This window comes from Mixophyes fleayi, chromosome 1, assembly GCF_038048845.1.
Source record: "Mixophyes fleayi isolate aMixFle1 chromosome 1, aMixFle1.hap1, whole genome shotgun sequence".
Taxonomy (NCBI): domain Eukaryota; kingdom Metazoa; phylum Chordata; class Amphibia; order Anura; family Limnodynastidae; genus Mixophyes; species Mixophyes fleayi.
Window position 1 is genome coordinate 120,255,213 of NC_134402.1, and position 27,279 is coordinate 120,282,491.

Below are 27,279 nucleotides of genomic sequence, written 5' to 3' on the forward strand. Positions count from 1 at the left end.
AAAAGCCATGGGAGGCGGAAAACACAGAGGTAAATTTAACCCGGTTTTCTGCTCAAAGCGAAAGCCGGCATTGCATCTACTGTAATAACGTTATTTAAGCGCACTATTACGGTAATGTGCAGGCCGCATTACTTTTTACAGTAACGCAGCCAATTGAATTTCCCCCTTATTAGTTGAAATATTGAAAGATTAAGACTGAGACATTGATATCACAGACTGTGTCCATTTGCAAAGGGTGTGATAAAATTATCAGAAGAATACTGAATCATCAATTGTGTGTAAGTAAGATGCCAGTCAAGATTTAGTAGACAAGTTATATGCCATTATAGACATTTCTATTTTTATAGGTACTGGTGGATTCAATATATGTTTAAGAATTGTTTCAATAAACTATTTCTTTTTAATTAAATATTTTCATGAACTCATTTATACACAAATAATTGCCAATTTAGTTTTCAACACTGTAATTTGTGTTTCATGATTTAAAATATGAAAGCACACCGGCTCTTTTACAGCTGCAGGAAAGTTTACCAAAATTCTATTTCATAGCTTCTCTGATCTAGTTTATCTGCACCAGGGACAAATACATTTGTAGAAGTGTCCTTACAGTAGCCAAAAATATCAGGGTAGCAACCAGTCTCTGCTCTGCAACTATGGATCTCCTTAAAAACGTGTCCTCCTTTTGTATGAGTGAGGTGACCAGGAGCAGCAGCTCCTGGAAAGAAGTATCATTCATCCGCAGGAAATTCCTGAAGTCATCAGGATTATTCTCCCATATCTCCTGCAGCAGTGGCATATGTGAAAAGGACTCTCTCCTCAGCAACCAGTTTTTGGTCCAACAAATGCATTTTATTTTTCTCTTCTCTTGTTTATTGTTTCCAACATTGCCACATAATTTACTTTTATATACCAGACTCATTTAACAATAAAACCTACCATGTATACAGCTTTGCAAGGAGTGAACAGAACAGAACTATACACAAAACAAAGCAATGAATGGCTATGATGCTATTTCCTCTTCCTGAATGTCTGTGTTTGTTTGTATGTGGTGAGGTGCAGCCAGTTATTTAAATTAGGTGTGTGTATAGTGCTCCAGGGAAGTCAGATAGCTGTAGTGTGTGTACGGAGCCAGGATTGTTTCAGCAGATGGTCAGCAAATATGCAGCTCTCAGATCTGACAGCAAATAGTGTAGTTATGTATGCAAGAATTGGCATATTCATCAGGACTCTGTCATTGATAAAATTGTTACAGAAATCACATCTACACAAAGATTTCATAAGTATATGGTCAACTTAACAGAAAATAAGGTACAAATGTCTCAAAAGTAAACATTTGTTAGAAAAGTATGTTCATGACCATTATTTATTATTCCTATAAAAAAATTACAATGAGAGAGAGACTTCCTCTAACTGTAGATAACATGCTGTAAAATGGATTTGTTTATGAAAATGTTTGTAATTTGTGGAAAAATATTTGTTCTTAAAAAAGAGGATTTTTATACCTATGATAACTCCATTTCACCAAGTCCATAACACTGCTACCATGGGGTTGTACAAGGGTACCAGGCGTTGGCACTTACATTAAACAATTGACTATTTAACTTGTTGACAGAACTCCTCCCCTCTGCAACCCACAGTGGCTCCTCAGTGTAATTGAAAAGCCCCAAGGAAGGTGAATGAAATAAGCAAACATCAGAAGAGCTGAAGGGAGGGAACGAGTGTGCCCCTGGTGGAATCAGTGATTTATCGTAAGTATAAAAATTCTCTTCTCTCTTTCATCGAATCTGGGGGACTCTACTACTATGTGGACATTCTAAAACAGCCACTCAAGGGAGGGTACTCCAACAACCCGGTACGCAAAACACTGCAGCCAAAACGCATCAGTGGAAACGCAAAAACCAGGTAAAGGTGTGGACATAGGACAGGTGGCCGCCCATGAAAGCTGATCCACCAAAGCCCCATGCACACAGCCCAAGAGCCTCCCACAGAGCGTGTGTAACGCACAGCAATACGACTAGGCACAGGCCAATCGGCACTCACATAGGCCTGCTTGATAGTGGATGTAACACACCTGGTCTGCTTTGTAGCCAGCCAGTGTCTTTTATGGAGATCGAACAGAACAAAAAGTCAGGCCGTCGAATAGCCGAAATCTGCTCCACATAAATGTGGAGAGCACGGACAACATTCAAGAAACCGGGAGCTTTGACCCGAAGAGGCAGCTGCCTCATGGAAGAACAGAACCATAATCTCCTGCTTTAGGGGGGAACTTTGAAAGTACCTTGGGCTGGAAGGAGGAAATCATACTTAACACAGACCTATCATCATGGAAATAAGATAAAGAATGAGCCCCAAGCTCCGACACCCGCTGCATGGAAGCTATGTCAGGAACTGAAGCTCTGCAGAACCCAACGGTTTGAAGGGGGACCTTTGAAGTACTTCAAGGACAAAGATCAGGTCCCAAGGCGCCATGGGTGGTACATAAGGAGGCTGGATGTGCAGGCTACCTTGCAGGAAAGTCCACACCTCAGTCATATCCGCTATTCTCTTTTGGGAAAAAAAAAAAAAAAGATGAAACCTGTACCTTTAAACAATTGAGGCGAAGGCTAGAAAACAGGAAAGTCAAAAGATAACAGTGTGGTAAAACCCTACGCTCACACCACTTGTAATTGTGGGGTAGAGACTGGTTTCCTGGCCTGCAGAAGAGTATCCACTACTCTGTTGGACAAACCCCTGGACTGCCAGACTGGCCTCAACAGCCCTGCATTAAAGCCAGCAGAGGCAGGTCCAGGTGTTGAAACAGACCCTGCAAGAAGAGGTCGTCGCAAAGAGGCAGACACCCTGGACCAACTGCCCTGCAGAGGGCGTCTAGGTACCAAAATCAACAGGGCCAATCAGAGGCAACTAGGGTCACTGGAAGCCCTCCCTGCTCAACCTAACAGATTACCCAAGGAAACATCTGGATGGGTGGGAACAGGTATTCCAACTGGAACTGCCACCACATGTTCATGATGTCCAACGCAACTGCAAAGGGGTCTCTGGTCCTGGAGCAGAACCTGGGCACCTGGAGATTGTGGAGAGATGCCAAGAGGTCCAAATCAGGAAGACCCCACTTTTGGATCAACCATAGGAATAACTCTGGCGTCACTCAGCCGGCAGTACTGCATGTCTGCTTAGGTATTTGGTCTCCCACATCCGTAATGTAAACTGCCGATATCGCCACAACGAAGAGTCCTGGTGCCACCCTGTCAGTTGTCATGGCCATGGCATTGTCTGACTGGAGGAGGACCAGAAAACCTTGGAGTGACCAGTTTCCCCCAAAGAGCCAGCAACATGGCTCTGAGTCCTAGACGTTAACCGGCAGAGAGTTCTCGAGTCAACCAAAAACCCTGTAGGCAGTGGAGAAGCATCACAGAAGGCTGACAACAGTGGCGACTACGATTCAGGACTACAGGGCAAAGGACCTGCCCACCATAAAGTAATCCTGCACAAGCCACCAACAGGGAGAGAGACACACCATGGGTGACAATAGAAGTGATTGGGAATCAAGGTGGAAATGAGAGACCAACCACTTCTTCAAGAGGTCCCACTGAAAGAACCAGGAGCGGAACCTCCCGTACGAGAGCATCTCAAAGGTAGAGATCATCTTCCCGAACAGCCGCATGGAAGGACGATGTTTGGCCTGAACACTCCGCACTGTGATCTGGAGGAAGCACACCTTGCTCTCCAGGAGAAAGATCTTCTGTGCCTTGGCATCCAGGTTAAGGCCAAGGAATATTATGCTTTGGCAAGAAACTAGAGGATTGATAATCCGTATTGTTCCAGCACCGTGATGGTGAGGGAAAGATGGCATCTCAAGAGCTGATCCGAGACTGCCTTGCTCAATAAAGTGTCCCAGTAAGGGGTGATACTTACCCCCAGGGAGCGCAGCCAAGCGGCCATAACCATCATGATCTTCATGAAAACCCATGGTGCAGAGGAGGGGCCAAACGGAAGCGCTTAGAACTGAAAACCAGAGAAGGGACTGATGACCCTCCCAGACATGCAGGAGGCAAGCATCACAGATGTCGATGGAGGCTAGGAACTAGTTTGGCTCGAACACATTTATCACCAATCCAATTGACTCCATGCGGAATTTGTCCACCCGAAGATACAGGTTGAGAACCTTGAGAGTGAGGATAGGACGAAAGGATCAGTCTGGTTTGGGGACCAAAAAGAGGTTGGAGTAGAACCCCTGGTCCCTTTACCAGAGTGGAACCCAGCAGATTATATCCACTGAAAAAAGCAAAGTGACCGACTAGAGCATGCCTGTCCAACCTGCGGCCCTCCAGATGTTGCGAAACTACAAGCCCCAGCTTGTGTAGTTTCACAACATCTGGAGGGCCGCAGGTTGGACAGGCCTGGACTAGGGCATTTCTCGCCTTCCTTTTCAGTGTCGCGCAGAAGAGTGTGGGGCCTGACCGAGAAGATCAATCATGTAACCTCTTTGCATGATCCTCAAGATCCCTCGATCCTGGGAGGATCCCCAACAGCAGCAGGTGTTCCCCCACGAGGAGGGGAGGAATCCTGTCAGGCCACAGGATTATCAGGGAGCTTGGACTCTGGACATTTTGGGAGTGACCCCTGGCTGCAAAGGGTCTAACCTCTGGAAGACTGACCTTTGGAGGACAAACCACTGCAAAAGGTACATGGGATTTTGTGGCATTCACAGAGAGGAAGGTGCTCTTACCTCCCGTGGCTTGACAGATTTATCCAATTCCAGCCCAAAGAGGACTGAACCCGGATAGGGAAGAGCCTCCAGGGATTTCTTCGACTCTTTGGCTGCCAAGCAGCACAGATCTCTGACTGAATGAAAGAGCAAGTAAGTCATCCCCTGCCATTTCTGTCTGTTAAGATAGTATTAATAGGTCTATTTTTTCCCTTTTTAACTAGGGTCCTCAAATACTGCTTGACCGAGCTGACCTTGATTTTTTCTTTTAAGTGGGCGGGGACAGAACCTGTAGTCAATAAAATCATCTGCTCAGCCATGGAAACCCAATCCATGAAGTTCACAACTAAGTTCTTATGCAAATGTAGCTTCCAGACAGTTTGGAACACAGTAGTGAGTGCTGCAACAGAAGACATACTATTTTTTTATGCACTACATGCTTCAGCACTCTTTTGTTCCATTCTGCAAGCTTGTGTGGCCTGTTGTGGCTCCTAGACGTTAAATCGCACTTACAGTTGACGGGACCAGCTCTAGTAGGTCAGAAATTTGATGAACCTGCAAAGGTGGCACCCTATGACAGTGCCACGTTGAAAGTCACTGAGCTTTACAATACAACCCACTCTACTGTTACTGTGTGACTATGGAGATTGCATGGCTTTATGCTGGATTTTACTAGTAATGGGTATGGCTGAAACGACCAAACTCTAATTAGAAGGGGTATCCTCATACTTTTGGCCATGTACTGTACTTGGTGGACTGCACTAGGTGATGATTTAGTATGGCAAGCTTTAAACATTCAAGATGGCAAGGAGTTGGCAGTGCTGGACAATACACTCTTTAAAAGGAAGAAACAGATTATTGCCTTCTCTTATTGAAATCATTCAGGGGACTTACCAGTGAAGAATGGACAAAACCTTAATACAGGTTTCACCTATCACGCAAATTGCAGACTCTTTATCCTTTCCCTAGTGTGGAAGTAGATAAATCAGAATCCCCGCCCAAGGTGAATGCCCTTATAACATGACTGTCTAAGACAACTACAATTTATATTCCAAATGCTGCAGATCTCAGGGCGGGCAGGTATAGAAATTCAAGACCATTCTTACTTGCATATGGTTGCGCCTGGGAACTCCTAGACCCATTTATCCTCCACGTAGCAAGGCAGTGGTAAAATGCTTGGAGCAGGATTTGGAGGGTGTGCAAACCTTTAGACCCAGGTCTAATTTGCTAACCTTAATTGAACACATTCAGGATGGGTTCAGCTTTAGTGGTTCTGTGCACTATACACTCGCTTAAGGCTTGGGGGCGGATGCGGAGTCTAAGACTCTTGAGTCACTGCCTTTTTCAGAAAGGAGGAATTTAAGATTTAAAGTGGAAAACTCCTGACTGGACCCTCTACACCCTATTGACAGTGTCCCACAACAAATACAGAGAAAATTATTTAAGTACAAAAATCCTGTTTTCAATAGGATGGTGTGGACCTATTAAAACTTACAGCACACAGCTCCAACATAACCTTATACTTTTTATTTCAATCTAGTTACGAAGGACTGGAGCATTCTGTCAGAACACTTTAGCACTTAAACATTGGCTAGTATAACTTGCATACAAAAGAACATCTGCTGTTTCATACTATGGAAACTATTTAATTGAAATGAGATTTGTTAAAAAGAACTAGAGGAGCTCAAGTCACTGCATTTATTATTTACATTTCTGCAGGAACATTTCATTAGAGACTGGTTACAGCAATATATAAGTTAACAGATAAAAAAATATACTTTACATATTACAAGACATACAACATTTACTATACAAATATAGTTCTAGAGAAGTAATATCCATGATAAATGTGGCTCTAAATTATACTCTTATGTACATCTTAAGAAAGTGGAATTTAAAGACATTATTGAATTTTTTTTAATAAAAGAGCCCAAGCACCCGACGCATGGCAATAAGACTGATGTACGAGAACGGCCATCTATTGGTGGGTTAAAGAGTTCACAGGTTCGTACATCAAGTTTCTCATGAGAGGTTTGAAGAACTGGCAAAGAGCATTAAGATGGAAGAAAGGCAATGCAATTTATTCTTTATGTAATCTGGGAGTTTGTCATTTTCTCCATGTCTGCAAAACAAAAAAGGTATTTTAGGATTAAAATGAATCAATTAAAATAAAGACTTATTTCTGTACATGTGCATACTAGAAAATACTACAGAAATCTGAAGGATAGCGTCACATCAGTTTGCTTCCGCACATCAGTTTTTTTAGATTTCACATAATCAAAACTCCAGTGTCCCTTCATACAACTTTGTAAAGTGTATTCTTCCAATGTTATTCAACAAACAATGAATAAGCTGTAACATCAGAAAATAGGATGCACTAGTTGAACATTAAAAGATAATCTACATTGCCTAAAATAATGCATATGTTTTGAATTCTGCCAAACATATGAAATCACAATCTATTAAGAGACATTAGCAGCACTGGTAAAATCTAATACAAACACATACTTGCTACCTCACCTGGATACTTGTCCATTTGGTGCTGTATAAATAATAGAGGAGACTCCGGGCTGAACGACAAGCTGTGAGCCATCATTGAATTGCACCCATACTGCACCAGTGTTCAGCTGTTTATGATAAAAGTGGAAAGGTTTAGAAAATAAAAAAAAGCCATATACTGCACCAAGAGACACTCTCTCCCATAGTCAGCCATATTTTGTACCAAGATACCCCCTTTTCCAGAGTAGGCCATATAGTGCATAAAAGAACCCTCCCCCCTTTGCTGGTCTCCCAACACAAACATATTCCCAGCATCTCCACACAGTCTAGAGTTTTGGGGGTTATTTTAGTCCTGAATGTGAAACCTCTACACAGCAGGTAAGGGATGAAAGAGGATGAACTTTGATCCCAAGTACATTTAATGATTTGATGCAATTATCATGAAGCAGTGACACTGTCATCTCTATTAAGTGCACTATATATTCTTCCTTCAAAAGGGCAAGTTCGAATGTGCATCATCTGCCCAACATCAGCAGGTTTGAAATCACAGGCACAAACGCTGATGACAGAGGTGGAAGCATGCAATCCCTCTACCTGAAGAGAGAGGGATTCTTCAGCTGAAAGTAATGCTAGATAAACTGTTTCTATCAAATCAGCAACAAAATTTAGATAAGCACTTGTGTTTACAAAAAACATACTAACCTAAAGAATAGATCCTTCTAAAACCACATACACTAACTAATAGATAACTATTTCATTAATGTGAAACAAGGCATTTTCTCACTGTAAGGAATCTCTACTCACCTGAGATGCCCAGCCAACATTTTTAACAAACACAGACTTCAGGACTTGGCCAGGATCGGGAGTTTTTGAAGCATTGGAGTTAGGGCCACTCTGAGCAGAAAGTACAGATCCCTCACAGGAAAGAATCTGTTACAGGAAATAAAGAGGTAAATCCTGTGTCAATGCAAAAAAGTATATTGCATCTAGCCTCACCAATCATTATAACTACATGAAAATACTCGTCAGTAAATGCAGAAACAATTCAATTACTTATGAGTTAAGGTTGCATATAAACATCATTGTTTATTTATATGGCTCCACAGATTACTCAGTGGCTGACAATCATATACATACAACAAACATCTATTTTACTGCTAGCTAATGTCACGTTATCTTTATCCATGTTTTCTGCTTAATAGGATTACTTAGAGCAGTTCTGATGTGTAAAGGTAAAAATTTCAGTTCAAATATATATGTAACCTGAAACTGTTACATATTTGTGATTATAATGGATATCTAATATAAGCTGTCATTTTATATTCAATGGTCCTTTAATAAGTGCTTGAGGATTTTATAAAATCTTGAATCTTAACAACTCAATTGTCTCGCCCAGCATTTGAAATGCATGCTCACAGGAAAATCCATGGAACGTTTGTGATAATCATTGGTGACAATGACTGATCTGTGCACTTCTCCTGATGCTTTTTCACTTACAGAAGGACTGATGGTAGGGATCTGGTGGGAAGAGGTAGAACTGTCAAATACCCGGCTAGTAGGACTCTGGTCCTTGTGCCCACATGCTGACTCTCCAGAGGATGCAGATTGTGCTAGAGGCTTTGGTGAATCAGTGCTCGTTGATCTCCTGTAAAATATATATTTTTTTTTTTTACCCCAGGATAAACCCTGACAGATTGTTAAAAAATCAAATTAATGGTCATGCCAAAGCATTGTCTACATTAAAAAGGACATATTCTTCACTTGTCTTCATTTTTCAGATCCCGTTTGCTATAAAAGGACTTTACTCCAGTTTACCTGCCTACTTGGCTTGTTTTGTTAGATGAAAGCCACTTACAAGTACAACATGTGCAGAGAAAAAGGGATTTATTTTACCGCACCAACTACAGGATTCAATCCCAGCAATATTACATATATATTTTTAATAATAATTAGTAATTAGACATATTGCGCTGGGGTGCTACCTAGAAACATGATCGTATCATGTAAGGAAAAAAGGAGGAACAGAAGTTTTGTTTGATTAGGTGCCGTCAATCCTCTGCAATTCACCATTAAATTGAACAAGTATAATTACCCTCTTAAAACATAACTTATTGATTTATGTGTAAAAAGCGAAATATAGGATAAAATTGTGCTCATAAATAAAAACGTGATAAAATAATCTGGATGCACATCGATATTCTACCTATATGGTTTTATTTTATAGACCATATGGTATGGAGGTTTTAAATTTGGCTAACCTGCAGGTGTTAGCAAGGAGTAATCTTGTGATTAAGCAAGACAGCGAAACGCGCGTCGGCGTTACAGCTGGATGCATACGATATAATTTATATTTGGAGGATTTGGCTAATGCAGTTTATACCCCTATATACCCAGAGTTAGAAGGGGATCATTAGGCAGATAGCAATTCACACCCCATAAATCATGTATCCAGGATAGCAGAGTGCCGTTATTTCAAGCTAGATACATAGCATACCAATAGTGTGTGAGACTAGTGAACCACTAATGATATAGGAGTAGGGTAACGGTGTGGAATTTCTGCAGCAGGTTCCAATTATTATAGGAGTCAAGTGACTATCAGATCACGGCAAGTTAAATCCAATAGATATCATAGATTCATTATAATAGATCTATGGGACCGGAGGATAGATAGTAATCCACACCCTATAAATCATTGTGTCTAGGATGGCAGAGTGCCGCTATTTCAGGCTAGATATACAGGATACGTATTGTATGCGAGACAATAGAACTCCAAACTATATAGGAGTATGCAAGTGGTGTGTATTGTCTTCAGCATGTTCTAATTATTTGAGGAGTTAAGAGATTAACATATAACTTTAATTTAAATCAATAGTCAGCATAGATATGCTACAATAGATATTTGGGACTAGAAGGCATCTATATAATTACTCCTTGCTAACACCTGCAAGTTAGCCAAATTTAAAACCTCCATACCATATGGTCTATAAAATAAAACCATATAGGTAGAATATCGATGTGCATCCAGATTATTTTATAACGTTTTTATTTAGGAGCACAATTTTATCCTATATTTCGCTTTTTACACATAAATCAATAAAAGTTATGTTTTAAGAGGGTAATTATACTTGTTCAATTTAATGGTGAATTGCAGAGGATTGAGTGCACCTAATCAAACAAAACTTCTGTTCCTCCTTTTTACCTTACAAGTACAACATGTGACAAGTTAATAATTTAGAAATAATCCTATTATCGATTGAGGAATAGTCATGTTCAATTAAAAAAAATAATAAACAAATTGCTCAGTGTTCTCTTTTAAACGTTCTTGAACTCTGGCACCAAAATACAGCTAAAGCACACCTCAAAATAAGGAGCTTTGTTCTCTATAAAGATACACTGTTCTGTACACATACAAGCTTTCACTGGCAACACAGAGCAATCATACATGTCCTGTGTTCATCCAGCACTGTTTTTCAGCACTGGACTGCACAGACCAATGTATCCAAATACCAAGTGTTCCCTCTTTTTAGGTGCATTCTAGCTCCCTTTCCATACCAATAAACATACCCCGGGAACATGGACAAAGCGCATATGTGCAAGAACCCCATTACATAGGAATATTTACTGGTTAATATAATAAAACATACATCAAAAACAAATCTTACCTCCCAAATGTGATTGGAAACAATGAGATATTTTCTCCTTTTTTTTCCTCCATAGTAATTGCAGATTCCAAATTAAGACAAACCTGATGACTCTAATACAGACAGTCATAATTAGAATTAAACACTACAAGTTAAGAAATGTAAAAGTGCAACAGAAGCCTTGGTTAATGCTTGTAATTGCTATTGCATTCAATTTAATTAAAAAAAAAAAAAAAAAAGTTTACATTGGTATTAAGAAAAACAGCACACCACATAACAAGGTTGGTTGTTAACCTAATTACCATTGGTTGCTAATTAGGTTCTGCCAAGCTAAAATGCAAACCGTATATAAAAGAAGCTTTATACGTTCACATATGTAGAAACATCTCTATAATAAAACATTGGAGTGTCTAGAAAAACAGCTTCCACCACAAATCCCAGCCTCATCTCAAATAGGTTTAGCAAGATCATAAAATGTTTAAAATATATATTTTGACAGTCAGAAGTAAGTCTTTCAAATAAAGCAAACTGCATTTGAAGTTTAACATTTAATCCATTACCTCGTTGGCATGATCTACATAACACTTAATTTCATCACTCAAGCCACTTATTCTGCTCCCATCTTTCAGTATGTATGACTTTCCAGATTTCTCAATGACTCGGATTAAATTACCCATCTTGTGGATTTTCGATCCTAAATAAAATAAAAACAATATAATGCCAGGCCTTTAGGGAAAAAAACAAGTCATTGGTTGCTGATTTTGGCTTAAAATAAATAAATAAATAAATCAGGGGATCTACACTGACTGGCTTATCTGTTATATCCATATTGTATGCCTGCTGCTAGCTGCAATTTTACACAATCACTCCTAAACTAGAAATTGCATACTAGACGTAGCCATTGGCATTTTAAAAGGCGTCAAACATGCAAAGTTAGATTGGAAAATATTTATTTTAGCTCTTTTTGTTTTTGAGAGAACAGCAAAACTGTAAAATGATGCCCGTCCGGCTCTCTGCTGACAGGTGCCTCTCATACAAACGAGTGTGTTCTGATTTAAACAGAACACCCTTGTTCCTAAAACAAAGTAAAACAGTTCAAATTAAAATAAACCTAGGTTTACAGTGAAAAATATTCACTGTTAGAAAAAACAAGCCCAACTCCTTTGGGCACCAAACTTAAATTGAAGCACAGGGGGTTGGCAGGGGGAGGGGTCTGTCAGCAGCCCTAACTTAACTAGTTAGGTGCCAACTCCTACATCCCCTCACTCAACCCCATGGTAGCAGTGTCCCCCAGATGTATGAAAGAGAAAAATTGATTTAATAATCTCACTTTCTTGTAGCACGGTTTTGAAAAATACATATAGGAGAACTGCTTGCCTTGTATAGCTCTGGGCATCCATGGAATGGATTATGTTTTTAGGAGAGCTGACATAGCCTTCAGACTTTTGCCCTCAGTTTCTAAATATGCATGCGAACATTGGCACTCATTGATTCACTGAAGAGTTAGGTACCTGCTAATGCCAAAAACACATTTGTTCTGGTGGAAGGTTTACACATTATACTTTGGACATTTTACAACCGAGATATTTAAATGTTTATGGAAATCTATTTTCTCATCTAGTAACAGGGCTACGGGACCTTTTCCCCAATCATTTGTAATGTCTTCCCATCGCTTATTTGCTAGTTAAATGTGTAAAATTATATTTGACTTACCATCATAGAAACAGACTTCAACATCAGCATTGGGACAGTTCTCCATTAACATACACTTTGCATATTTAGTGTAGTAGGTAACTTTAGGCGTCTTGGTTCTTACAAGTTGTATAAATTTGGATGCATACTGGTATTTTTTCCAGTACTTTTCTATTAAAAACAAAACATAAGAAAAAAAAAAATAATAACAGTTAAAAAAAGTAATGTTATTAAAGGTCTGCAGTTTCAGCCAAACACTAATATAAAAAACATATAAATTATTAATAGACACGTGGTTGTACAAAAATTAAAAAAGTTTCACCACCTGAGTAATCTGGACTACACACAAAAAAAAAAAAGAAGAAAAACACAAACTCCAAGTTTGGCCATTTCTGCTTGCATCAACGATATTGTTAACTCACTGACACAGATTTCAAGATGGAATTAAAAATTGTCAAGTGCTGTCCCTTCCCATAGTCTAACCCTTAATATACATGCAAGATATCATAACCAACTCCATTATTATTAATAACCTAAAAAGTTATAAAGCTAGCCTGTTTCTTCTTCTATAGTGGTCAAATAAAATTCTGCCTTTTTATGAACCATGGAGCCTTGAGCTGTGCAGGTCATGGCAACATAAAAATTAACATATCTGATAAAATTGTACAGTTCATAATTACAAGCTAGCTCGGCGGTTCCCAAAGTGTGCGCCGTGGCTCCCAGAGGTGCCGTGGGCCAGCCCTAGAAAAAAAGAAAGCAAACAGAAACTTACCAATCCGCCCGGCGTTAGGACCCTGCAGCCTCCTCTCTCCCGCAGCTGTCACTGAATATCGACGTCAGTGACAGCTGCGCGAGAGAGGAGGCTGCAGGGTCCTAGCGCCGCGCGGATTGGTAAGTTTCTGTTTGCTTTCTTTTTTTCTATAGCTGGCGCGGGGCAGAGGAGGGGGACAGGGGGCAGAGGAGGAGGGTGGCAGCGTGAGAGGGGGCAGAGGAGGAGGGTGGCAGAGGAGGAAGGGGCAGAGGAGGAAGGGGGCAGCGTGCCTGGATGCAGAGGGGGCAGCGTGCCTGGATGCAGAGGGGGCAGCGTGCCTGGATGCAGAGGGGGCAGCGTGCCTGGATGCAGAGGGGGCAGCGTGCCTGGATGCAGAGGTGCATTTTTGCATACAACTAAATAAGTATTTCTGTCCTGACCTAAATACTTATTACAATTTTTTGACCCAACTACTTCTAAAACAGGACTGCTCAGTAATTATTTTGGAGGGGTGCCTTGAAAAAATTTGGAGACTCTAAGGGTGCCGCGAACTGCAAAAGTTTGGGAACCACTGAGCTAGCTCATGATTTCAAATAGAATGGAAGGCAGAGGGTAAAGTAAATATAACAATAGAATAATTTTAAATCAATCCTACTTAAGATATGGAAACAAAAATTAACAGAAACATTGTATTTTCTTTTGTTTCCCAATTTAGCTATACCTGGTAAACTGTCAAAAGTATAGCTCAACATGTTTTCAGGAGGAGACGGGGGTCTATCTGCCAAAGGAAATCCTTTGCCTTCATTTGGATGATAAACATATATCTGAAAAGAAAACATCAAATTGCATTTAACTAATTAAAATTGAAAAACAAAACAAACAAAACATATTTTGCAGTATTACTGTGTATAAATATCTCAGCTAGAAATGAAATAGTTAAATATTAATGAACACTACTCAAAAACGGCAAATAAAATCTTCATGGCTCACCATGCCATTGGATACTACAGATAAACCAATTGTCAGACAGAAGCAGGTTGGTTTAAGAAGCCTGAACTATAAGCCATGCAATAAAAGATCATGACAGGCAGATCAGGGGAATTATGGTGGCCAATGATGGAAGGATTCCTCCCTCCCCCCAAATTATTATTTTTTTCCATCGTGTAGGTTGCCAAATTAGAAAAATCTGGTAGTTTGGCACGCAGGCCGAGTTACAAGGTCACATGTGGGACTGCTGTTCGTGTGATTGATAGATGCCTGCATCCACAGTCAGTTTGTGGTTATCTGTGGACTAAATGTACAGGCACAAAAATATCCTGTTCATTTAGATTAATGACCTTTTGATGAAGAGCAAATTCATCAATTAAAATCTTACAAAAAGTCGAATGTAATTTACTTTTAAAAATTATTAGATGAAATAATTTAAAAAAAAACATTACCAAATCTCCATCACAGGATATCCGCAAGACCTCTTTCACACGTTCCCGAGAATTCTGTTCCTTTAAAAACTCCATACAAACATCTCCAGTGTCTAGAATACTAACCTACAAGAAAATGTAGTTAGTGCATCTAATAAGTAGAAGAGAAATGACTGACTGAAAAAGTGTGATACATGGAGGTAGTAAATATACAAATAGGTTCTCAGAAGATGATTAGCCAATTGTGCATACCACGGCATTCTTTGTTTTCTGCCTGATAGACTTCAGTCTTCCAGAATTTAGAGGAGGAATTATGCTTCTCAAGGAGCAGTAACCTGCAGCTTGTGGAGGGACCCTTGGTTTAAAAAGGTGTTGATTTTCTTCAGCTTTACAGTGGTCAGAATCAGGAAGTTTTCTTAGTCCTCTCTGTACACTGTCAAAGGAAGAGTCTGTGGCTTTTTTCATCTTAACGTCATTCCAGCATTGTGGAGCCTCTTGTTGTATGGCTGGCTGGCAATAGTAATTTGCACCCGAGTTACTGATAACCTCCTGAGATTTTTGTATTTGACCTGAAAATAGATATTTTTAGGATTCTGAACAATCCGAGTTGTGTGAAATCTTAGCCTTTGGCAATATTACTTCAGTCTCAGCTCCCAAGTCTTTTGCATTTGTTATTAAAGCAGTCGGTATAAAAAGCTGAAACAAGAATGATACCCAAGAGTACATCCTGAAGAACAGATACACTCCTGAATATTGAAATTAAAAAAGCTCATTATGAAAAGGCCAAACACAATTTTTTTGTAACTCTTTTTAAAAATGCCACCCAGGAAAAAGACAGTCCTAATTTTTTCTAGTAACAGACATTTTTTTTTATGCACGAGAGAAAAAAAAATAAAAATCTACTAGGTATTGTGATATTAATAAGGCCATATTAAACACCCATCTTTTTATTATTTATTCCCCTTTCAAAGAAAGTACCAGGTACTGATGTGGAGAGATAGGTTTGGCCAATTTTTCACACTCTGGAACATTCCGCCAGCAAAAAAAAAAAAGTAAAGTACCTATTGAATTTTAAAAAGCAAATGCATGCATCAGTGGCAGCAATATATAATTTGTTGTCATCACTGGATGATGTGCGCTTTAAAATAAAAAAATAAAAAAAAATAAAAAAAAATGGAAAAGGGGTGGAGGAAGGGGTTTAGGGCAGGGGTCATTAATGGGAGGGATGGCCTCACCACAGTACCCAGTTACTTAATTGTACAAACTCTGGGTAAAGATTACGACTCTACTCATACAAACCATTTAACTGCATGGCTCCAAACCACTGCTGTACAGTCTCAGCCTGGTACTTTTCATCAGACCTGACAGCAATTGTTTGAGGACGGAAGAAATCAGACCTTGAAAACAAAAAAACAAAAACAACCCAGTATGTCAAAACCACAACCATGTATAGATCTCGGTTACTCTACAGTACGATAGTATTTAAACTATAGCATGTAATTTGCCTAAAACCCTTTAAATGTGCATAATATGAGTTTTTGTAGTAGTGTGAACTTAAATATGAATTAATGACAAAGGGTTAAATGACACTTACAGACCAGAAGAATTTCCAAAAGAGAGAAACAGTTTCTGCATAACAGCTATAATTGATTCCTCTCTACTGCTCGTGCTCTGCAGTTTATGAAATTGTTTGCATTTGGTGAAACCAACTTACTACATTACACACACAAACTGGAAAAAAGGTAGTTTATTAGGAGTGCAGGACCTCTCACTTGTTACCTGTTTCCTATAAGAATTTACCACACTGAATCTAAAAACAATTTACAACTTGCGAATAATGAATTACACAGTCAAGTCCACGTTTCAAACTGTAAGAATACAAAATATTCTTCAAAGATAGTCCACTTAAGTACTCTAATAGATGGAGACAGTGATTATTCTTTTCATTACTCACACACCTGTAATATGGTGCATGTTCCTCAAGTGTCTATACTATACGATTTTACAAGCACTGTGCTTCGTCATCAGTGAACTGAATATCCTATATCAAGTATTTTGTGGACATTGGAAAATGTCACCTGTACATTGTATATTGCTATATCTCATTCAAAGACATGACTGTTCTACAGATTAGATGAGCATGACAACACTGAATTCAGTGCATATCGGAGGACGTAAGAGGAGTGAACTCTCTATCACTCATTTCATCTCCCATTGGATTAATAAGACAGTGATTCCTGTGTACATTCACTAACTTGACAGCCACTTTTTAAAACCAGCCCAAGTAATTTACCTTTTCTAAAGGTAAGTACACAGCCAGCATCATACCAATATTGTATGCAAATCGCAGCATGTACTTTAATACATTTGTCTTAAGATTACTATGGCCTGGGAACAAGCCATGATCCCAAATTTAGCCATACCAACAATGTTTCAAAAGAACATATCAATGTTTGTATTTTATAGGCACTTGTTTCACTTTTATCCATAACAAAACAATTGCAACTCTATGGGTAAGGGCAAAAAAAGCAGAAATGTGTGTCTAACAATGTTTAAAGTAAACCATTAATATGACACACAGTTAATGTGCCTAGCTCCTGCTCCATCACCCCCCCCCCCCCCCCAAAGTTGCAGTACTCCCCTGATAACCCAAAATATCCCACTTAATCTACTCATGACATAAACAAAAGTATTTCATCAGAAAAAAAATGAACATGGTAAATAAGGTAATACAGTAATAGTCACTAAAAATGAGGAGTAAAACAATTTATTGCTCTGCAAAATCATTCTCCGCCATCTAAACATTTAATAGATTGGGCATCACATATGAACATTCTAAAACATTATTTACCTGCATTAAAAGTACAGAACACCATACAGTCATGTTCAAAGAAGAAGTTGAGCAACTGACTAAGTCCCGCCATTAAATACCAGGTTTTATAACACACTTGGTCTATGAAATCTGAATGACATAAGTATCAAAGGAACGTTAACAAAATACCCCTGGGACCTGATAGCCATCTGCAGAAGATAACTCATTCCCCAATGCACAGTTAACAGCTAATTGGAACCACTGTACTACAGTCCAGAGGTACTTGCTAGTTACACCAACGCCTTCATTAGCAGGTACAAGTGGGAATATACATGTACATCCTTACAGTTCCATCTGTGTTTCAAACAATTAAAAGATTAATTGGACATTGTATACATTAACAGATCAGTTTATGTATTCCACTCCGATCAATGATTTTATATGAAAATAGCATTAAAAGGTAAAACTGTTCACAAACAAGGACATGCATGGGTGTGTGGTTCAATCATCTACAAACACATGGCCACTGGGGTGCTTTAACACTGCCATGTTAAAAGAGATTGCCACCATAACACATTTAACCTAAAATGCCCCAAAAATCAATGTATCCTATACCTGCTGCCACATCTTGGTGCCTGAGCTGAGCAACCTCTATTCTTGTTGTTAAGCTGTGTGTGTGTGTGTGGGGTGACGAGACTTGTCAGTTTACTGACTGTATCCAATGACAACCAGAGGAAGCCATGTACAGCCAAAGCAGTTGCTCAAAAACCAATGAAGATAGTCACAGGAATTGATAAGATTACTTTATAAAAATAAATATAATTGAAAAACACACGCGCCGTCAAATCAGATGCTGCCCCCTGATCTTACACACACAATCCCCAATGTGTCCACAAAATGACAAAATACATGCGCATATTGTATTTTGTCAAGATTACTTTATAGCTTATGCATCAAAAGGTAATGCCATGCTTTACAAGTGGACACAATAGCACTGTGCTTCCAAACAATATGCCCTTAAATGAAAGAACTATACAAATATATTAAAAATGTATTTAATAAATTTAATTTCTAAAACAACACAAATAGCAAAACTGCTCAATTATCTCTGCAATCCAATGAAAACAGTAAGAGGATAATGAATAAACGAATTTTACTTACTGCGATTTTTCTTTGACAGGGGGAGAAGTATGTCTGTCCAAAGAGCCATTAGTAGCTTTGTCAGAGAACATCTGAGGAATATCTCCATAGCTGTTTGCAGGAGAAGAATGGGAGGTCCTGTAGCCAGTGATCTGACCAGGTTTATTCAGTGTCTCCACAGAGTAGCACCTGTCTGCAAAGCCGTTTGGTTTACCATGAGTTTGGCTACGAGAGGTACCCGTTCTATCAGAAGAGTGAGCCCTACGGAGGTAACGAGAATGTGGCCTATCTTCACTAACAACAGCTTTCCTTCCCCTCCCTTCATAAAAATCATGTTCCTCTCTTTGAGAAATAAGAGAGCTTCCCCCTCCCACTGTCAACACATCACTTGGTTGTCTATCTTTGAAGTGAAAGACGTTCATTTTGTTGGGTAGTGGAGGACCAGATAAAATTCTTTTCTCCTGTAAGCGGCCACTAACACTGACCCCAGACGAACTTGTAAAGCCTGTAGAAATTGTAGCATGCCCGCTGTCCATGGAGTCTTCAACAGCTCCCATATCATCACAAGCAACAGAAGAATAGCCAGTCATAAATGGGTGGTCCAGTACAGATGAAAGACTTAACCGGTCTGCAGGATTTTTGCGTAGCAACTGAAAAATCAGGTCCTTCGCTTCTCTTGAAATACATTTAGGCATTTCATAATCTGCCAAAACTACCTTATTTAAAGTGTTCTTCACTGTGTCAGTATCAAAAGGAGGTCGCCCCACAAGAAAAGTAAATAACATACAACCCAAAGACCAAACATCGGATTCAAGACCATGAGCACTCCTGGTAGCAATTTCAGGGGCTATATAGTTTGGTGTGCCACACATTGTGAAGTGCTTCTCATTTGGCAACTTCAACTGAGCTGCTAATCCAAAGTCAGCAATCTTCACATTCATATCACTGGAAAGCAGGAGGTTGGAAAGGGTAAGATCCCTATGCAGAATGCCATGAGAATGCAGATACAGCATACCCTTAACAATTTGTTCCATTAAATGCAGAGCTGTAAAACAAAAACAAAGAAATATTGAAATCTATCCCAGTACTGATTTATTATTTGAAAACCTGGCATGTGGCAGCTAAAGAAATACAAACTATGTAAACTTTGTTTTAAATGGCACAATATAAATCAGGCAAACCTAAGGTTATCTGCCTTCTGGAATTTGTCATTATCATACTGTATTTGTCTGTATAGGATTTTCTCACCTTCTTTTTCAGTAAATGGTTTCTTTCTGTTCTTTAAAAAACGGTTCATCTCTCCATTGTGGCACATTTCAAGTATTAAGTATACATAATTGCTGTCTTCAAAATAATTGTAAAGCTAGATGAAAGAAACACAGGGATGTAAACTTGCCGAAAACGGTTTTTTTTTTTCTCTACAAACAACTTAAAATATATACAAACATACCTCCAAAATAGATGGATGCTTTAATTGGCAATGGATCTCTACCTCATTTCGCACCCTTTGTACCATGCCAACCTTCTGCATTGCTTTTTTGTCTATCTAAAGTGGCAAATAAAATTCTTAGGTGACCAACAATAATTAAGCAAATAGGGGTAAAAATAAATAAAGCAAATACAGACAGACACACACACACACACAAATCTTAGTCTTACCATTTTGATCGCTACCTCGATGCCAGTATTTATGGACTGTGCCCTGTAAACACAAGCAAACGAGCCTTTTCCCAGGAGGTTGAGGACTTTGAAATCCTTAAAAGCAAAAAAAAATAGAAAAATGCATTAGATCCTGAAATTTGTTAAATACCTACATTGGTAGTAATGTAAAATCCTGTGACAACAGCTCAAACTGATCAGCAAGTTCGTTTAGTGAAATCTTCATACACACAGACCAGGGCTACTAGCTGCATCAGTCCTCCATACCTCAATGCAGGTCTCTGCATGCAGTAGGGCTGTGCAGCCTCCCTCTGCCTGCTTGTCATGTCCTTCGTCTGTGGAATGGTCTTTGGAGGCAAGTTTAGGAAAAAGGAAAGTGAGGACCCTTTCCAGCATGGTAATAGTTTGGGAGGCAGCAGTGAGGATGTGCACATAGAACAGAAGATAACACACTACAGAGGATCTGGGCATAGTATGGGAAGGATCAACACATCCCGGTTCTGTTCCCGCTGCCCCAACTGACAGCAGTAGGCACAACATGACAACAACCCTCAGCTACCACAACATGACAGCAACGGCGGGGAGGGGCGTCTGCTGGGAAACACAAACATGACAGACCCCAGGGAGCATTGGCAACCTGCAGCTCGCCAGCTGTTGTGAGACTACAAACCCCAGCATGTCCTGTCAGCCAAAGTAGACTAAAACGTCTAGTTCTCGAGCTACAGGCCGCCACATCGGAGGTAGTACCTCCTCTACTTGTCAATGACTCCCATTATTACAGACACGGGTGTTTACCTCTATCCTCCCTCCTATGCTGCTCGCCATGTTTGTTCTGGTCGATCCGGGCTCGGCTCATCCTCGCGGCACTACGCGCGCCTGACTCGCGACTGCTCCAGAGGCTACGGGACCCCGGCGGCCGGGCTGGGAGCTCGCGGGCCCCGGTTCCATTCGCGCGGACCCAGTTGTTATTTGAAAAATTCCGCCCGTTACAGTCACGTGATGTGAAAGGCGGGGCCAAAGCGTTGACGTCAAAGGAAATCGCTTAGAGTCCTGGTCGTATGTCAGTGAAGGGAACAGTGATACGTAATGGTTTGGTTACAGAGAGACATGTTCTTTTTCAATAAAGTTTTGTTACTGTCACTGAATGGCAACTTGTATTTACAAACTCGCGTTCCAACCAAAGCATGGAGAACAGAGACGGAACGTTGTCACGCATTTATTCCCTGCTGGGTGCTGTACTAAGGGGCATATTAATGAAAGTAAAAAGTGTGTATTTGCTATCACTGCATCGCTGCTTTGCATATTTTTTCGTTATACTGAGCAGTCCCCATAACAGTGTATGTGCACTGCTCAGTATCGCTATTTACTAAAGTTTGATAAAAAATAAATAAAAAAAAATAAATATTTTTTTTTTAGCATATTAACGTTTGCCAGCTTATTATCATAATTGAAAAGTTTCGGTGCTGTCAGCTCTGCTCCGAAGAGCAGAGCTGGATAGCACATGTGTGGAGGGAGGGACGTACTAAAAAGAATGACCGCTTTAGTCTGCTAAAAGGAATGCCAATAGACTTCTATGATAGCAAATTGAAATTTTATGTATATTTTCAAAAATCTTATACTTTTTAAATATATCTTCCATACACTTATTGCTAAGATACTTGGTCATGTTTTACATGTGGAATGACGGACGATTACTGTGGAATGACAGCTGTTTTATGCGCCATGTCAATGCAGAAATATCAGTAAAACTTGCATTTCTCCCCAAAAAACACCCTTATTTCTCCCACATCCCCTAATCCCACACACTAATCCCTTTGCATATGCGCTCCCCCACACCTGTACCCCACCACACAAGTCTAATAATGTTGAATGTCAGACGATTACTATGTAATGACAGCTGTTTTATACGCCTTCTGAATGACACAGGAATATTTTGGAGACAATAGTCAGTATCGTAAAAGGAATAAAATACACGGAAATGCAGGTACTCACAATTCTGGAATAAGGTCCATTGTTTAAGAAGCTCTCTAGTTGGCAGCAAACCTTAAATGGTCAATATCCAGTTGAAACGTTATTACCGGTGGCCATCCAGAGAATGGTTAGATCCAAACGAAATGGTTAAGACAGACAATGATCCATGAGCAGTCTGAGCCAGGCAAAGTTCAGACCTGGCAGCCTATGAAACCAATACTAATTTGTCCAGCAGCAGCAGGATCAACCACTTTCACCAATGGTGTCTGAGACCACCGTTCCAGAGAGAAAAAAAAATAATTATGTTTAAATTTAAATAACTTTAAAAAAGTTCCTAAATGCTTTCTTACGGTTTATTTTTAAAGGTGTTTCTACAAGGTCCGACATTGAATAGCTGGATTGACCTTGTTAACGATACAGTCGGGCATGAAAGGTTCATGTATACCAGCAGGAATTTGGTGGATAAGTATGAAAGAATATGGTATAGATGGAGGATATCCCCGTATGTCACAGAGGGATTGAGAGAAGTGGAACTCTCCTGATTGAAGCTTGGGGCAGACATCCAGCCGCCTATTATGTTATTAAGATCAACGATTGTATCTTGTATTGCCAAAGCTGTACCATTATTTCACTATATCTTGGAAAAATTTATATATCTTTACTTGGAAATGTGAATGTCAATGTTTTTTTGCTTTTTCTAACTGCATGGTGTACATATACTTGACAATACTTGTATCACTGTATGGGGTATAGTTGGGGGGATAACCTACTGTATTGGGCTTTTTTTTGTTGTTTAAAGGAAAAAATGCAATAAAATTTTACCTGATTTAAAAAAAAGGTGTTTCTACATTGTACACATGTTGAGCTTAAATATCACAGAGGTAACATCATCATATTTAAGTGTCCAGTGTTACATGGTGATGTATAGATATATAATATTCGTTGTGAATTTTGATTAAATTGTAGCAGAGCACTTTTGACACTTATAGTAGGTTGGGAGCTTCTTCCTGATTGTAGAAAGACAGGCAACATGATGCCAATTTCGGCAGCGACAAAAGAGAATCATGCAGTCGTCTGGGGAGTAATTTCCTGGGCAAGCACTTTCTGCACGTGTGGACCACTGACTGCTATCCTTGTTAACGAGTGATGCCAAGTATTTCACCAGTGGTTTTTCCCTCTATCTTTACATTCATTTTGATTGTAATGAGTTCGCTGTGCATTTCATTGTATGAGTACTTGCATGACTTTAATTTTCTTTTCTTACACCTGCACTGTTTATGCTGAACTACATTTTTCTGTAACCATCTTCTAACGCGCTGACTTTCTATGGCTTCGTATTGCTCTCCATAAATAATACAAAAAGCATTTAAAACTGCGTATACACCACAATCATAGGAATTATTTTGCTGAATAGCATCTTCACATAAGTACACCTTCCATTCTTCTTGGATAAACAATATATTTGCCAACTGATGACAGGCCGCTGCAATGGACAAAAGAACATCACCATTTTCCTTGGCTCTGTTGCTTTGCTTCTTGGAATCTACTATGATGACTACCCTGGTTCTAAAAATAATGACACCAAGACACCAATGCTGGCCAGGCATCAGGGACTAGTAGAAAGTCCATGTTTAAAGCACTGTTTTGTTCTAGGTGTCCGTAGAAAAGATCAGCGCGTCCTCTTACAACACTCTGGTATACATAAGTTAGGCATGCCAGTATTTGTTCATTCAAATTTTTCTGGCATATGAAGTTCAAAATAGCTTCTTCAATAACTTCATCACAAAGCCATTCACCAGGGTCCAACGTCTTCAGAATCTCGTGGTCCATGCTACTTGGCAGCTCTGTTTCACACACTATTTCTCCTATATTCCAAGGAGATGTGTAACTTCCATTACTTTTCACTGTGACTTCCTTTATTGGTGTTGAATGTTTTGGTGCATTAATGTACTCCTTCTCCAGATCTAGGTCTATATTATCTTTTGCTATTGGTGGGCTCATCTCTGCATTTTCAAGAAGATGGGTTCCTCTTTCAAGTGTGGATCACAGAATTGAGTCTGGTGCCGGTGTACATTTGTAATTAATATCATCCATTCTTGTTTTCATGAACACGATTAACTCATGTAGTGCTTACTTTAGATAAGACCCCTTACCCAAGTGTAATATAATACCACTGACAGTCTGACCCAAGAATGTTTTTTATTAGGGACTTTTCATGACTGATGTACCTGTGCAAATTGTAGTAATGTAGTGGGGTACAGGTGTGGGGGAGCACATATGCAAAGGATTTAGCGTTTGGGATTAGGGGATGTGGGAGAAATAGGGTTGTTACCATGACAGAAAAGCAATTGTTTTGACATTTTTGCATTGACATGGCGTATAAACCAGCTGTCATTCCACAGTAATCGTCCGTCATTCCACGTTATGAGACTTTGGTGGGGTACAGGTGTGGGGAAGCACATATGCAAAGGGATTAGTGTGTAGAATTTGGGGATGTGGGAGAAATAGGGGTGTTTTTTTGGGAGAAATGCAAGTTTTTACTGATATTTCTGCATTGACATGGCGTATAAAACAGCTGTCATTCCACAGTAATCATCCGTCATTCCATGTCCTTCCACATGTAAAACATGACCAAATACCTTAGCAATAAGTGTGTAGAAGATATATTTAAGAAGTATAAGATTTGTAAAATATACATAAAATTTAAATTTGCTATCATAAAAGTCTATTGGCATTCCTTTTAGCAGACTGAAGCTGTCATTCCTTTTAATACGTCCCGTGAATGGATCACATGATCTCTCCCTGTCACTCACCGCTCTCTCTCTCTCTGCAACTGTATAGTGCAGAAATGTTTGTGCGCATGCCCGAGGTTTTCAGTCGGCACATGCGCAATGGAGTGAGAAGAGGACCCCTGTGGATCGCATACTTCTTCAGAAGTGAAGAGACAGTGGTAAGTATGTTTTCCACTTCACAGGAACAGCAATTTTTCGGAACTGCTGTTCTTGTGTTGCTTTTTTCATAAATATGAGAAATAGTTCAATCCTTATCAATGCGATAAGGATTGAAAACTATTTTTCATTTTATATGGTGGTTGAAAAATGTGCCCCCAAGAGAGGACGTTGTTTACAAGCACAAAATGTGCAAATATCTTTATGCGCCTCAGCAAATGGGTCTGAAACGTGGGGGCGTTTGCGGAAGGGAACACGTTTACTCCGGGGTTCTTTTTTTATTGAAAAAGTATATTTTGTATAAAAGTTCAAAAAACATACAATACATTACATTTAAGTGTACTGTGTTGCAGCACAGCTGAAAGCACAAAACACTGTGAAACATAATCATTCATACTTTTAGCACAATACATGACAAGAGGTACAAGATATGACATCCTACAACTACACTATACATGAGCCACTGCTCTAACCATGCATCATTTAAACAACACAATAGTTTCAAACAAGCAGTGGTTGTGAGGGGACAATAGGTGTGTGTGGGGGGGGGGGGGGGGGTGGAGTCTCAAGCCCGAAGTTTTATTGAGGACAGATACAAATAGAGGGAGGGGGGAGTGCATAATTTAAGGCAAGACATTTCAACAAAACTTCAAACACTGATGGAGGAATAGGTTGGAGGTGGAAAGGGAGGGGGTGACACAAACCCAAAGCTTTATTGAAAAACAGCCACATGGAGGGTGGGACAGCAATCAATCATCTTCCTCAGGACTGTCAATGGTGTTTTAGTCTGAGCAGGCTGTGGATCAGGTCTGCAACAGTCCTGGATGGTCATCTCCCTTTTCAAAATAAGGGAATTCCTAGCAAGCCACATATTGTCTTTAAAGCAGTTCATAAGGCACCAGGCCTCCTGGATTGCCCCAATAGTGTGAGTCCCAGGAAGTAATAAATAAAATATCTAATGGTATAAAAGGCAAGTCCTGGGCACACTGTCCTTAAGTTCGTGTTCCAAGACATCCAACAGTGCTTGTGCAGTGGGGCAGTCCCAACAAATATGCTGAGCCGTTTCCCTTCTGGTGATGCAGAAGGGGCTGTGAACATATCTGCACGGATTCGAGGAGTGCATGAATGTCCTGAGAGGCAAACCTCCTGGATAGCCATCCATGCAATGTCTTTATGTCTGTTAGTCAGCCGCTTAGAGGCCACATTTTCCAACACATGTTTTTCTGTAGCAACAGTGAGCCCTGGAACATACTCCAACATATTTAGTGCTGATGAGCTTGTGGGCAGTTTTTGGCTTCCACAAGTCTGGTTTACATCTCAAGATGGTGTCACTCACAAATTTTCCAACATCCAGGTAAAACCAAGGTGTACTCCAGTTGTAGGGGAAAGAGCTGTTCCTCTTGTCCCAACCAAGGGACCTCCATAGAGGCAGGAGGAAAAAACGAGACATGAACTTTCCAACAGAGCAAGTGTTCTTTTCAATCAAAGTCTTGTGGATACCGTTAAAAACAAAGAAGGCTCATAGCATGGTGGGGATATCAGCTAACCCTTTCCCACCTTAGAGGGGCTCCTTGTACATAACTGCTCGCTTCACTCTGTCCATTTTGTAGCCCCAGATGAAGTGGGAGACTGTTCTTGTGATGGTCTTGCTGACTGCAGCAAGAGGTGGCCAAGCTTGGGTTGTGTACTGCAGAGCGGGAAGGATCTCTCACGATTTCCAAGGTAAGACCACGGCGAGAAGATAATTGAATGAAGTGGTGGTTTATTAAGAAATAAAGGTAACACTGGTTCAAGATGCACAAGTGGTAAGAAAATGGTAAACTACAGTTCATAACAATGAGGAAGTAGTTGATTCGTTGAGAAGAGCAGTCCAATGGAAACAGTATCGATGAAGAACCAGTAGGTGTGTTCAGATGGTAAATCAGAGCAACAACAGCTGAATTACTGACAGTGGTAATTCAATAGAAATAAATATGATGAAAAACAAGCTGATCCGTTTAGATGGTAACCTAGAGCAACTGCAGATGAGTTACTGGTACAGCA

At 39.9% G+C, this 27,279-nt stretch overlaps 1 protein-coding gene across 1 annotated transcript; it reads right to left on the reverse strand.

The window, feature by feature from the left end:
• Positions 1-4,967: 4,967 nt before the first annotated feature.
• Positions 4,968-21,328, reverse strand: PLK4 (polo like kinase 4). The gene is made up of 16 exons (XM_075199997.1): positions 21,113-21,328; positions 20,318-20,413; positions 20,109-20,204; positions 19,907-20,021; positions 18,680-19,703; positions 16,006-16,103; positions 14,959-15,275; positions 14,728-14,832; positions 14,010-14,112; positions 12,559-12,708; positions 11,406-11,539; positions 10,867-10,958; positions 8,702-8,849; positions 8,009-8,134; positions 7,226-7,332; positions 4,968-6,827 (listed from the first exon to the last, which is right to left on the reverse strand). Exons 1-16 carry the CDS (start codon positions 21,140-21,142, stop codon positions 6,728-6,730), a joined length of 2,841 nt encoding a protein of 946 aa, XP_075056098.1. The 5' UTR covers positions 21,143-21,328; the 3' UTR covers positions 4,968-6,727.
• Between the last annotated feature and the right edge of the window lie 5,951 nt (positions 21,329-27,279).